The 14,453-nt window shown below is 43.7% G+C and overlaps 3 protein-coding genes across 7 annotated transcripts; 1 reads left to right on the top strand and 2 right to left on the bottom strand.

Annotated features, from left to right (window-relative positions):
* Positions 1-3,391: 3,391 nt before the first annotated feature.
* On the bottom strand, positions 3,392-4,279 carry LOC113591963 (cytochrome b-c1 complex subunit 9). Its single transcript, XM_027032686.2, has 2 exons — positions 4,095-4,279; positions 3,392-3,733 (listed from the first exon to the last, which is right to left on the bottom strand). The coding sequence occupies exons 1-2, from the start codon at positions 4,233-4,235 to the stop codon at positions 3,689-3,691; spliced, it is 186 nt and encodes a 61-aa protein (XP_026888487.1). The 5' UTR covers positions 4,236-4,279; the 3' UTR covers positions 3,392-3,688.
* A 363-nt stretch (positions 4,280-4,642) lies between these two features.
* On the top strand, positions 4,643-7,627 carry rpl35 (ribosomal protein L35). The gene is made up of 4 exons (XM_027032684.1): positions 4,643-4,717; positions 5,428-5,564; positions 5,913-5,994; positions 7,424-7,627. The coding sequence occupies exons 1-4, from the start codon at positions 4,715-4,717 to the stop codon at positions 7,571-7,573; spliced, it is 372 nt and encodes a 123-aa protein (XP_026888485.1). The 5' UTR covers positions 4,643-4,714; the 3' UTR covers positions 7,574-7,627.
* Positions 7,524-12,540, bottom strand: wdr38 (WD repeat domain 38). Of its 5 annotated transcripts, none has more exons than XM_027032679.2 (9): positions 12,080-12,539; positions 11,735-11,855; positions 11,461-11,646; positions 10,689-10,786; positions 10,337-10,417; positions 9,944-10,066; positions 9,414-9,566; positions 9,294-9,341; positions 7,524-8,328 (listed from the first exon to the last, which is right to left on the bottom strand). In XM_027032679.2, exons 1-9 carry the CDS (start codon positions 12,146-12,148, stop codon positions 8,122-8,124), a joined length of 1,086 nt encoding a protein of 361 aa, XP_026888480.2. In that variant the 5' UTR covers positions 12,149-12,539; the 3' UTR covers positions 7,524-8,121. The 5 variants fall into 5 exon arrangements, with proteins under 5 accessions (XP_026888480.2, XP_026888481.2, XP_026888482.2 ...); XM_027032680.2 differs by having other exon boundaries at positions 11,530-11,646; positions 12,080-12,535; XM_027032681.2 differs by lacking the exon at positions 10,337-10,417 and having other exon boundaries at positions 12,080-12,540.
* Between the last annotated feature and the right edge of the window lie 1,913 nt (positions 12,541-14,453).

Genomic DNA, 14,453 nt, shown 5'->3' with positions numbered 1-14,453 from the left:
ATAGGAGGAATGTGTCAATGATTCCCAATGATTGTAATTCACATTATGAAACAGCGATTACACTGACATCTAGTGGCCTGGATGTGTCATAGCTTCATGGCAGCCTACACCGCCTTTACAGTTAATCCAGACGTGACTTTTAACGCTCTACATTTTAGTCAATTTTAAAAAACTACTTGTAAACAAAGAAAACAAAGATATGCAAAGGCTGTTCTACTACATTGGCTTTTGCACAATTTCTGGAAAATGTACAATTTAAAATGTTACTATCATCAAAACAATAGTAGTATTTTTGATCATATCATACACCACCATCAGAAACATCCTTCCAGAACCACAGAACCAGCATAGAAACAGACACACATAAAAAAGATTATAGTCACTGCATGCCTTTTTCTACCAAAGCTAGACTCCAAGATCAAGAGCCATAAAAATCTGTTTAGAGCAAAAAGAAAAAGTCAAAATAGTGACTCTTTGACAGCCTCTTTATATATATAACAAAGCTGCATTCCTGTTGGCAATTTGCAATGGAAGCTGTGGACTCATAAAGAGATACAATTTATTGAAAGTGCTTCAGAAAAGAATCTAAAATCTGGTGTGCCTGTTAAAGAAACTCATGAGGGTTTTCATTAATGCAAATCATTGCGATTGTCAAGTGTTAAAGTAAAAACAAAGTACATAGTCAAAGTCAAATTGTATTTATTTTTAAATGATCACTTCTTACAACATGCATTGTCACACAGCAGCTTTACGCATGCTCCAGTGAGCACACTAGTGGTGATGGTGGTAAGTAGAAACGTCCTGAAGGGATCAAGGTTTCGTGTCCAATTATGTCAAATGGATAACTTGTAACGTTTCTGAATGACTTTGGTGCTTCCCAGTCATTTCTCAGCATTATTCTTTTTGCACCTGCCATAACAATGTGGGGCAGATAGAGTAGTTCAGGTATAAGACTGTTAATCATCCTCTGCACTCAAGTTGGACAGCAATATTTTATTATTTTACATTTATTATTAGGATAATACAATTTATTACGATATCCAATTGGCCTAACCCAATTAAACATGAACTGGTTACAAGCTCAGCTGCCTGAGGAGGATGGGTTCTCTTTTCAGTCTTAATCCAAGGTTTTTTCCTTAATTCCCCCCAGTAGTTTCTCCTTACCACTGTCACCACTGGCTCGATTATTAATGATCTGGACCCAGATATCCAAAAAGCACTATATAAATAAAGTTCACTTTTTGTAAGTTTTAACTTTGGCTGATGACAAAATGCTTGTCTGGACACACAGGTATCACATACGGAAACACATGCTACAAAATTTATTTTGGCCAGGTTTGAAAACTGACATAGCTCATTACTGTGACTCTCTTCATACATGCCATCTGACCAGAAAACCTAATCAGACTATCTGCTACTATTCCTATTCCATAGCCCTTATGCGTGAGCCTTTTGAAACTGTCCTAATAGACCCAGCCAATGTCTGGATAAATGGAGGGTTGCGCCCGGAAGGTCATGCGGTGTAAAACTTGCCAAAATAAATGCGAAGCCAGTATGCACATTAATCCCTCTGAGGTGACAGTCTCCATCACAATTCCCTGTCCTCCAGGGAGGAAACTGCTCCACTTCACACCTTCCGCACGTGCCTCACTCTGCATCCAGGGTCAGACTCACACCCCTAAGCAAAATACGCTCTGGTTTCTGTTAGCTCTCCCAGAAAGAGAAGATGATGTAATAATAATCGGGCAGTGGTCACTCTGTGGTTAAGGTGCCCGACTAGCAATCAGAAGGTGGTCAGTTCAAGCCCCACCCCTGCCAGGTTGGGGCTCTGAGCAAGACCCTTAACCACCCAAATTGGATTCAGTCATAATTGTAAGTCACTTTGAATAAAAGAATCAGCTAAATACCATAAAGGCAAAATAATGTGTGAATGACAGCATCATCTCCTGAAGGAGAGGGTAATGTGATGTATATTGTCACTAAAGATGTAAAACTGTCTTCCAACAGCTCTTCTAAGGCCATAGCTCATTAGGCTGGTGCTCAGTGCAGGATTGCTACTTGGAAAAGCCCTGGTCTTGGCTACGAACACCCTTGTTTGGTACAAGGGTTGATGGAATTAAATATATATATATTCCATGTTTAATAATTAGTTGCCTAGTACCCCCCCCCCCCCAGACACTGCATGTAAAAAAATGAACCAATTTTTTTGCAGCACGTCAGCTGACTCATTTTTGCACTTTCACTAGTATTTACCTGCTCTTCAGAGGCCGTTATCGAATCCTGTAGGTCCACAGCAGCTCCTGTTCTTATCCAAATGGTTGTGTATTTAAGGTGATGACTGGCATGGATCGATTACATCAGTTCTGCATTGGGTTACTGACCTTCGTCTTCGTCCAACAAGTGCAAAAAGACCTGCACAAAAAGCTAGCTGGAGCTTGGTGTTGCGAATGGGAGTTCTGGCAAGTGGTTCTAACCTTGCTTCAACTACGTTGCAATGCTGCCCCCCGTTGGCCAAATTCACACCCTTACAATACAGCCCATTTTCATGAGTCTACAGTGGGAAAAAAAAAATAGGTCCATCTAAGGAAACTGAGGGAGAGGCAATAATAACAGCTCCAAAATTTAAAACAAAAATATCTTTGGAAAAGGAAGAGAGAACACAAATACAAAACATTCCCATCATTATCCCGTTAAGTAACAGAGCCCAGTTTCAAACCATCCAACAAGAACCTGCAATGTTGAGTAGGACAAATCAGACCAGCATATGAAACTGTAAGCATTTGGGAGACATTAGCAAAGGCTTTCTGTTCTAATGTTATTCTAACATCGGCTGTGTGGCACGATTACACAGCTGTTCCAGAGTGTAACCAACACTCAATGCATTATGGCTATATGATTACAAAGAAACAAATGTGCATTACAAATTCAAATTAAAAATGGTAATATTCTATACAATTGCCATTTGAACCTTCAGGGGGAAAATAAATTTTAAAAAAATGTAAAAGAGACAAAGGGATGCAAGAAGGATACCTAAAGTAAATGTATGGGAAAGGGGGGGGGGCTCCTGTTATGGAGAATCATTCCTTAAATACTGTCATTTCCCCCCTTGGAGTGGAAACAATTAGTCCTGGGGTTCACACGCTCATTCATAGCAAAGCCCACATTCACATGTGTTCCTGCAAATAACCTAAAGCTTGTTGCATGCTTAGCTTCATGACAGGCAACCAAAACAAATCCCATGAAAGAAAATTAATCTTGACTGGCATTAACAGAGACTCACTCGTAAGACTGAGGTTTTGGTAATGGAGAAAATATCAACCTGTGTGTTGGACAAGCTTAATCCCCTGGAAGTAAAATTGTTGACAGGCCCCGAAAGGTCACTGCAATGTTCCTGGTTCTAATGTTTTTATTAATTCAGCCCTCTAGGTAGCCTTACAGCCAGACACACAGACTCACAAATAGCATTACATTGTTGGATTTAACACAGGTTTAATTTAGGGTTACAAGTACAAACTGTGGGGAACACGCGGCATAATGCACAGCATCCAAGAGGGGGGCGATGAGTCCACGATCGTCAGAGAAAGTCTCCAGTCCTGCAACGTCTGAATGGTGATGATCCGACATGGTAGACAGAACGCGGTCAAAGTCGGTTGATTATCTCAGGAACGATGGACGCTTAACGTCCCGGTTATTCCTCCTTCTCATAATTGTGTTTAATGTGTTTCCACAATTTCTAAAGTAGCAATAAAAAAACAATGATAAGCTAATACACTGTCCCGAGGTCCATTAGACAGCGACTTCATCCAAGTTAGCCGCAGTTAGCTAACTAGCTAAGATAACTCCGCTGAACGTCCAATAGTCCACATAACAGGCTGTGTGTGTCGCTCTTTTTATAATAATTGTATACCCAGCCATTTGCATTCACAATATTAATGGAAATAAAATGAACTGGTTTAGCTTGTAGGCATAAAGAGAGCTAGAGTCAGCTAACCTAACGTTAGCTAAGCTACTCACGTCCTTTGTAAGGTCAGCCTTTAACTACGGCCGACACGGATTCAATTCAGACCAACTGAGAAGCGTAACTAGCTACTTACCCCTCGATTTAAACCCTCAAACAACGCGTCTCCAGCTTGGTCAAACACTCGCTCAAACACGACGGCTCCCACCATAATCGTGACGGCGAAAGTCGACGTCTTTTTGAAGAGTAAACCGTAGAGAGTCCGGCTCAGCGCCATGATGTCTCCTAACGGAGGAAGAGGCGTGAACGACAGCAAACCCTGCCGTAGACGCGCACGACGCCCCCACAGACCGTTTATATACGATACTCATTATTATTTACGACCACTTTGACTCAATTAATGCAATTGTAAGTGTGTGAGTGAATGGAGTAATGAATGATCCGGTGTATTAACTTTTGAAGTGTTCCAGTATTGACAGCGGATTTTCAGACCGATTTCTTAGTCGTATTCCTTAGTATTAAAACAAATGTGAATTTAATGTATACTAAAGCAATTCAAATACACACACATATAATTTTTTTTAATTCTCATTTGTAATTTATGTATTATTATTCTGTTATTCTATTATTCTTCCCGCTGCCGTTGACATCGCCCCACTACTCCCCCGCGTTAATAATGGATCGTTCCGTCATAACCCGGTAGATGTTACCGCGTGACCCCTTCGACTTCCTTTCTTGTGGCAGCCATCGAGAAAAATGGTGAGAATTTTCTGGGAACCTTTCAATCCAATGTAATCGCATCCATTTAATATGTTAAACTGGACAGCGGGAGAGTTCTGGATGCAGGCTGATCTATTCTTAAGTCTTGGAGTAAAATATTTTATGCGATGGTCCTAAAAATGTTGAGTTTAATATGTAAATATTCACTTAGCCATAGCTTCTAGCTTAGCTGTTAAAGTGCGGCACCCTTGGCCTGATAAGTTGTGGTCAGGCTTCGTTTGTTTCGTAGAAATACCGTGGCGCCTACGTTTGAGGAACACCACCCTGTTAACAAAAATAAAGCCACAAATGAAGCGTTTATCCTGCGACTGGAAACTCATGTCAGTGCCCTTAAGGCTAACAGACAAGTGCGGCAACGGCATGGAGTCGCTGTGCAGGAGTGTAGTCGGCATGTAGAGCACTATAGAGCTCACTGAGATCGGTAGTGTTAATGTTACTTTCCCATCACTGTCAGTAATGGTGTAGCTTGTGTAGGTCTTCGGTTCCGTGGGGTGATGTTGTTAGCCAGCCGTTTGAGACTTGGTTTTTTGACCAGTTATGATGCCGTGGAGGCTTGACAACTATCTGAAGTTGAGCATTCTGTGTATGGGCCGTCTTGTGCTCGTGTAGGCTGCGCCGTTAGTGGAAAGCGTTTCTAATTGGGGCTATTTCAAAGCGACCGCAAGTACTGAATGTTTGGTGCTCTTTAGGCAAAGATCAAGGCCAGAGACCTGCGCGGTAAGAAGAAGGAGGAGTTGCTCAAACAGCTGGACGACCTGAAGGTGGAACTGTCTCAGCTCCGGGTCGCCAAGGTTACCGGTGGCGCGGCCTCCAAGCTCTCCAAGATGTGAGTATCTTGTGAGCACTGCGCTGTTGACCAACACGGACTGAACACAGACGTCCCAAGTGATGCAGAGCTGGTTGACGATTCATGTTTGAATGTTAAGGTTTAGAAAATTAAAATCTTGCTGTACTGGTTCGCAAAGAGGTTGATTGCCTGATGTGATGAGCCAGTGAACGCCAAGCTGAACAGAGAACTTTGATTTTGTTAGTTTTGTGGACTGATGTTGAGTTGATGGTTGATAGTGTTTCAGTAGTGGTTATGCGGTTCTCTGGTTGAGCTTGCTGACTTTATATAGTTCCTTGTTTGTGTGTGTGCATATATATGACTTTTATATAATTTTTTTGCTTCTAGCCGCGTTGTTCGTAAGTCCATTGCCAGAGTTCTTACTGTCATCAACCAGACGCAGAAAGAGAATCTGAGGAAATTTTACAAGGTGAGTCCTGTGATTTTAGCACATTGCTTTTCGGACAGGGGAGATTGGTGGTGTAATTGGTTGCTGAGCGCAGTTTTCGCCTGGGACCAGGAAACTCATCTATTCACTAATACAAGCCAATGCTCGTATTTACTAATGTGAGCAAAAGCATGTCTGAACTGTCCCGACATGTCCGGCTCCTAAATGTCCTCAGTACCCAGTGCAAGATGGGCAGTAAAGTCCAGGAGCAGTGTAGGCCCCCAGTCTGAAGGTCTGTGTTTCTGAGGAGCAGGCTTGACTTTGAACAGTGCTCAGGTGGTTGATTGGGTTCCAGGGCTGACGCTAGGTATGCAGGTGCAACGGGGAGACGCCAACCATGGTGCTGGCAAAGGAGTCCACTGTGAATGGTACCTTTCGGGTCTGCTGGAGCTTCACAGCCTTGACAACAACACATTCTTGGCTGAGCTTCATTACAGCTCAGTAGGAGTGACCACTCGCCGCTCGAAGCACCGCCGTGGCATGGAGTGGCCTGCAGGCGGCACTGCACTCAAGCAAGATGATCACCCAGCCCTGCTCCTGTGTCTGTGGAGACGGTGTGAATATTCTCTTGCTACAGTAACCGCAGGCTGCTCACTGCAGAGTCTCTGTGACACTCATCTGTTGTGGACAGCCTACAGTTTCATTCTGTTTGGTTGGATGATTGTGGGTCAAGTTTATCCCAGGATTCTTGACTGCTAAAGGGGTTTGTTTTGGTTTTTTTTGGACAAATTAGGGTTTCTTACTTAGCCAGATAACTTCACACTGAGAGCTGGATGTAAACGAGCTTCCTCTTGGATAGTTTGTTACTTTGGGCTGAAGTCATTTGATTCACTAAGGAATCCTGCTTTGGGTCCCAGTAAATGGCTTTTTGGCATTAACAACATGAGATGGAGGGATGGAAAATGTGCTCCAGTGGAGTAGGGTGGTAGCACGACCAAAGTTACAGGTTCAGTTCCCATGGAACACAGTCATACTTGAGCTGCCCTGGATAATGAAACTGCTGCAACGTGTAGGTGAACTCGGAGTGGCAAATATCCCTTTCACTTGGCCAGTAGTGACTGCTGGCTAATTGGGGCAAGTCCTCTGCCTTGTTGGGTGCAGGCTTGAGCAACTGTCTCTGAGACTTGCTCCACAACTGCAGTTTTTACTGCTCCAACGACCTCGATTCTTTGGCAAATTGTCCAGTCTAATTGGGGGCGAACAAACATTCAAGACCCGGTGACCCTGTCAGGTTGAACTTTTGAGAACCTGGTATGTTGATTTGTAAAGCAACCTTTGGTTCTGAGGCACTATAAGTGAATAATGTTACATTCAGCCCTCACTTGCTGACCTGGTGCCATATAGCGAAGCGTGCCGTGTGTTGCTGTAACTTGTGCTCTCTCTCGCTCTCTCCATTCCCGTCACTGTTCAGGGTAAGAAGTACAAGCCCCTGGACCTGAGGCCCAAGAAGACCCGCGCCATCCGCCGGCAGCTGACCAAGCACGAACAGGGCCTCATGACCAAGAAGATGCAGAGGAAGTCACGTCTGTACTCCAACCGCAAATTCGCCGTCAAGGCCTGAGGCTGTACTGCTGTTTCTGTTTTCCACTCAAATAAAAACAAACACCCCACCCTGGATGTGAGGCCGTGTGTTTTGTGTGTGTGAGAGATGGCCCCATTAATGAGCAAGTCTGTGTCTGGAGACGTGGACTGTCTGGACTGCTGGAAAAGGTTTTACTTTGTGCTGTTAACTTTGAGCTGTGTGGCAAACAACAACATTGTGTGGCAGTGTACTTTTAAGTATAAATACTTTTCCAAGTGTTTTGTAATTTTTGGTACTTTATTCAACTTCAACCTATAACCCAAGCATAAGGAATTGTACTTTTTATTGTAGTCCAGTATTTTATCTAGTCACTTAAGATGCTTGGCTCAATGGGTTTGTTTTTTTAAACTACATTTCTTGGGTCATGGGCCTTCATAGGATTGGAGGGGTGAAGTAAATCAAGCTGCCCTGTAAATGTAAATGAGTCAAGGTTTAGTGAATCTCCATCAACCTTTGCCCTTGGTTGCCAGAAGGTAAGAGCAGAACAATAAGGTGAAAAAGCTCCTAGTAACATTTTATGGGGAACTTCATGGCTGTGCCTGAAAGGTCCGTGAATGATCTCTCTTGACCCATCGTACTTGTTTCTGTCTTCTGGGGGGGTGCTCTTGTGCCTCGTCCTCCAGCTGTTGGTTGCATAGGTCTGCTTCATCTCCCAGGTCCAGCTGCTCAGAGCCGCTGGTGAGCAGGGCACCGCTGGGACTGAAGGCACACCCGTAGGCAGAGTCCTTATGACCCTGCAACACACACAACCCGTAATGTACTGGAATCTACTGCAGTGGTTATGACTTCTGTAATTCTACGCCTAAGCTTAACTTGATAATTTTATGAAGTTCAGTTGTAGTTTTGAGACACAAAGTTTAGTTTTCACAAAGTTTGCTGCCTCAGTTTTTTGGATCCGTTTGTCAGGTGTTTGTGGTATAGTGAAGTACAATTATAAGCATTTCATAAGTTTTTTTACTTTTTATTGACAAAAACATCCAATTTAAGCAAAGACTTAATATTTACAATGTTAACCCTTCTTTATAAGACTTTATAAGCAGTTCACCTCGGCATGCTGGATATCGTCTTCCGGACAAAATCTTAACCGATGGCAACCCATTCTTGCCTAATCAGTGCTTGGAGTTAATCGTTTTTTGTGTTTTTGTTTGTCCATGCTGTTTTTGAGGATAGACCACAGGTTCTCAAAGGGATTGACATCTGGGGAGTTTCCTGGCCGTGGACCCAAAATGTCAATGTTTTGATCACCGAGCCACTTGGTTATCATCTTTGCCTTGTGACATGGTGCGCTATCATGCTGGAAGTAGCATTGTTCATCATGAAATTGCTCCTTGATTGTTGGGAGAAGTTGGTCTTGGAGGAGGTTTTGCTACCATTCCTTATTGGTGGCATTGTTTTTAGACAAGATTTTGAGCAAACCCACAGATGAATGGTCTCAGGATGACTCACTGTTGGCATGACACAGGACTCATGGTAATGCTCACCTTTTCTTCTTTGGGGGTGTGTGAATAAAAAGTAAAAAAACATGAAATGCTTATAATTGTACTTCACTATACCATATAAACACCTGACAAAATGATCTAAAAAAACTGAGGCAGTAAACTTTGTGAAAACCAAAATTTGTGTCAGTCAAAACTTTTGGCCACAACTGTACATCGTAACACCTGCACACCATACAACACTATTAAAACAGGTAACTCACCTGCAGATGCTTAAGACACCGGCCATCCACCATATCCCAGATATTTACCTGTGAGATTAATAAGCATTTAGCCACTGTGTGTGTGTGTGTGTGTGTGTGTGTGTGTGTGTATTCTCTCACCGTGTCTCCCTCAGCGGTGGACGCTAACACTAGGCCATCTGTTGAGAAAGCCACACACCTGACCCACACTCGCTCGCTGCCCTCTAGCACAAACACACACGTGCGGCTCTTCACCGACCACACGCGTACGGTTCCATCCCATGAGCCAGATGCCTTAAACACACATGACCGCCCCCCCCAAAAAAATGCACACCAACACACAAGATCATAACAGCCAACATTATGGGACATGCTGATATGTAAAACTGTGCATAAACACCTGAACTTATTTGTAAAGTGACCTTACAAATATCGGCAGGTCCGTGACAATGTGAAAAAAACGGCTGGAAATGTGAATAATTTTAGTTGTTTGTCATGTGACATGTCAGCTGACATAAGATGTATGTTAGGCTGAGTGGAACAGAGAAAGCACTGAACACACTAAACTTCAGCTGGTGTTCACAGTCGTTGGGTGTGGAGTAATGATTTGAAGAGCAGTTTGACCCGTCCTAGCCGAGTGTATGTGAGCGTGCACGTGTTTTGAACCTCACTAGCAGCCCCACTGTGGAGAAGCACAGGCAGGCCACGTTTCCCCGGTGACCCTCCAAAGTCACAACTTCCTCATCACCATGGAGACCCCACACCCTCACTGAGCGATCCCAAGAGCCTGTGGCCTTCAGGCAGCCAAAGGAGACAAGGAATGTTACAACTCAGACACTCAGACGCACGTGTGCGCGCGCGCACGCAAGCACACACACACACACACACACACACACACACACACACACACACACACACACACAATTTTTCATATGATCATATAAGCATTCTGCCTCAGCAATATTTGCGTATAAGCATGCCTGGCTTGGGTGTGTGAGTGTGTGTGTGTTTGTAGGTGGGCGTGTTTGTATGTGTGTGTGTGTGTGTGTGTGTATGTGCCGAACCAGACACTGCGAGTCTGTGGAGAATGCACTGCTCTGAACAGCAGCACTGTGAGCCAGCAACTCTCGCTCCTTCTCTCCGCTCTGCACAACAGACAACGGCATGTTTCACACACTTCCCTCATCCACACTGTTCTGCCGACTACACAGCTAGATTTTATTCTTTAAAAAGAATTTAAAAATAACGGTGTGTTTTCTAAGTTACATCGCATTTCTTTTTTGACGGACAGTACTTCATGGGCCTGACAGTCATGCACAAGTACAGCAGAATAAATATTCTCCATGAGGGGAAGATATTAGCAATCATCGCCGTGCAAGAGGAGCCCTTCTCTTGTTTCTTTGCTACCTCACTCACCTGTGCGTCCCAGAGGAACACCTTGTTGTCCCAACCCCCTGACGCGAGCCTCCTGCCGTCAGCACTGAAGCTCACCGTCTCAACACTCCGCCTGTGGCCTGAATATTGAGTTGGTTTCTGTCATTAACTCACGCACCAACACACAGATGAATAGTTTGTAAGTGTTTAAAAAAAAAAAAGGAGTCATGGGTTACACCGTTAAAACAGTGATCTCTTATTAAAATGTCAACTTGGTCAAGTTAGTAAACAAGCTTCCATCACCGAATGAGACGTTTAAGAGGTTTACACCAGTTGCGTAATCAGCACCCGTCTCCGGGAACTTGTCAAGCTGGACAATAACGCCGCCAAACCACCACTTCCAGCTGTTTGCGTGACCACTGCACACCACAGCCTACACGAGCAAGGTTTAAAGTAGCACCACATTAGCCTATTCGGACACAGACGTGAACCGTCTGGATATACTGTATGTTTTCTTCCAATGAATTTCGTAACTGCTGGTCACCTCGGTTGACCGCGCTCATGTTATATCAGTAAGCACTGGCACTCCCAATAACGTCAGACTTGTCCGGATTTGCAGCCGGACACGACATTGGCATCTCGGAAATGAACTTAAAGCGAGTTTACGTCCCTATGAGCCCCATTGCAACACCCCGTGGTAACACATCATTAACTTTATTATTTTTTACATGTCCTCATTATTTAGGCTAATTCCTTTTTTCTGATAATAATTATCGGGGAGCTCTGCTGTCTGCGCCGTAAACGGTGCTGATACCTTGAGCGCATGAATAATGAATACTAAAGCCAGCACGCACGCAGGGAGCACGTGAGAGGAGAAACAGACCCGTCAACACGTGCACGCACTCGCGGCTCGGAGTGCGCCAGACTCGCACGGAGCAGTCATGAGAGGCGCTCGCGAAGAAACCGCCGTCCTTCGAGAAAACGCAGCATCTCACCGGACCTGCGCGTCAACAACACGTAGACGGTCAGAGGCAGTCTGCACGGGCACTGCGGCGATAGAGAAACGCTACAGGTCCGGCCTGACCGACCCGTGTGCCCGCGCGCTTTGGCCAGCAGGTCCGCGCTAGACGCTTCCCACAGGTAAAGGCTGCCGTCGTCCGAGCACGTGAGGATGATGTCACAGGCGGGAGAGAACGCGCAGCAGTTCACCTGAGCATGATGTAAAAATAAATAAATAAAAATAAATGTAAATTAAAAAAAAAAACCTTTTATATATATATATATATATATATATATATATATATATGTGTGTGTGTGTGTGTGTGTGTGTGTGTGTGTGTGTGTGTGTGTGTTTATTTTGGTACAGTTACGTTGATAAAATGTAATCATCTAAATAAAATTATAGAACTCAAAATAGAAGCCTTTTCACTCACCTCCCCCTTGTGTGGAGAAAAATACCTGACACCCGCGACACAGAAATCTTCAGAAGGATGTCGTGGCATGACTTTTCCGCGCGACACGTTAGAGAAGTAAGTCGTGTGTTGTAAGTTGTTAGTAAATTCACAGCCCAAATTCCATGTTTTCTGGTGAAAGACATTAGCCTACATTTTAGCTGTCGGTGGAAATGTTTGTGTTTTGTCGTATCCAGAGTTACGGCTTCCCGAGATGGGGGGTGGAGGGGGTGTGTATTATGCACTGGAGGATTTATGCGCGTTGTCAGTCGTTAACAAACTCGACTACAGGTTTTGATTAACCCGAAGGGCTTTTAAAGCTTTGTAAATGTAACTTTGGGTGTGTCTGTGTGTGTACCTATTTTATAGGGTCTTTGGTCTTGTGCTCGATTCTGGTTTGTTTAGAAAGGAGATTGTAATGTAGCCTAAAACCTTAGTCTACATAACCTAACGCACAAATCGTTTCTTGGGACATTTTGTCTGCACAACGCTTACTGTAGGCGAAGTGTTTTAGAGGCGAAGCACCTCACTGGAGCTGCACTGTAACTCACCCAACTCACTCACCCACTCATCCAGACGCCTTTAGCATAATATGCCACAAGGGGGTGCTGTTAGCACTGAAATGACTTTGCTGCTTCCAGTGAATGACACTGTTATCACTTTTCACCTAAAAAAGTGTTGGCGCTCCTGTCGGAGCCGTTTCCCGCGAACTAGCGAACTTTTTAAGAACGGAACCTCGCTTCCGCTGGTTTGAGAGCCCAAATGTGACGTATAAACAACATGTCCATATCGCAAATAATGCGATGTTTCTCCCGCAAACGTGATTCGTTATTGTCTTATCGTGCTTTTAGTTGTAAATTGCGGTAAATCAGGTAAACAACTTTGAGATGGCGCTACCGGCACCCGCACCATGTCAGTACAAAAGTGCAAAGTGTCCTTGTTTCTTGGACAGTCAGTTTCGCATACTGAAAAAGTCCTTAAAAACCTTCTTACACAACAATATATAAGGGGGTTTTGAAATAACACAAATTATTCCTCTTCCTAATGCCCTCTGTTTCCTCAATTTATACTATTCTGGTAAATCATCTGTCAGTCATTTGTTACAAGCTACATTGGTTACCGGCTACACACGTTACAGGAACCTCTCCTATGCAGATCTATGTGGGTTTGTGTGTGTGTGTGTGTGTGTGTGTGTGTGTGTGTTTGTGTGTGTTTGTGTGTGTGTGTTTTCTAAGAGCGAAGTAGGTGAAAGGGCCTCTGAACGTACAGCAGCAGTTATAAAAGCTGCCTTTCAAAATTGTATTGGTTCATTTACAGATGTGAATGCTACTTTATCTTGTTTTGTCTGGGGAATGAAAATAACTTAAAGAAGTCACCACAACCTTCAGCCGTTTGTTTCGGGTTTAGAGCACATCAACTAGCTAGGTTACTACTCTTAAAGCCTGCTAAAAGAACAGAGTGTATATTTGTGGTTTGGTTTGATTTAAAATTCCAGTCAGAAATGTTCAGTACATTGTATGACACCACCCACAATACTGTGATAAGAACAAACGTGTGCTTACAGCATTCAAGTGAAAGAGAGATAGGGAGAATATATAAGCAATAAAAGCTGTCAGAGGGGAGCTGTAAATGACCAGAACTTGTTTATATCTGTTTGGGAGTTATATTTGGTATCTAACTGAGACTAACAGTTTGGATGTCTTTTTGTCCTTATGCAGGTGGCCTGCAATGTTTGTTCATACATGCTCACCCGCTATGTAGCAGCGGGCTACAACTGTTGTTTTTCATAGTTACACCATGTTCTCTTCAGTTTAGTCATAACATAAGTCTGGGGCCATATCTGCAGGGGATGATGCTATGTATTAAACATTTTGATGGAAAGAGAAGCACAGTGGCTCTGTAAAGAGCCAGATGTTATTTACCAGAGAAAACCTTATGCTTACCATAAGGTCATGTATGCATCATGCAGATATCAGATCTCCTACTCTCTTTTTGTACGAGTGTACTTCTCATCATTGTTGACCTCTCTGCCTCTATCTGCGTTAACTTATAAATGCCCCCTTGATAACAATAAGGCAAATGTTTCTTTAAAGTAAAGACATGTAACTTAGAAAAATACACATAACGGGTTCAGTGGACCCTTTTCTATGTGGGTATGTGTCACGGTCAGTCCCTCCCATCTTCCATGTCCCGTGTTTTCCCTGTCTTGTGTATTTTAGTTCCATGCCGTAGTTTAGTTTTCTCCGCCGCTCGCTTGATTGCTCTCACCCGTCCCTCGTTTCTACCTTGTCGAGTTCATGTATTTAATTAAACCCTGTCTGATGCCCCGTGTGTCTTCTCCTAGTCCGCAGTCCTG

The sequence above is a fragment of the Electrophorus electricus genome, chromosome 22, assembly GCF_013358815.1.
Source record: "Electrophorus electricus isolate fEleEle1 chromosome 22, fEleEle1.pri, whole genome shotgun sequence".
Lineage (NCBI taxonomy): Eukaryota > Metazoa > Chordata > Actinopteri > Gymnotiformes > Gymnotidae > Electrophorus > Electrophorus electricus.
The sequence above is the reverse complement of the archived record's forward strand: the minus strand, read 5'-3'. Positions and strand labels throughout refer to the sequence as shown.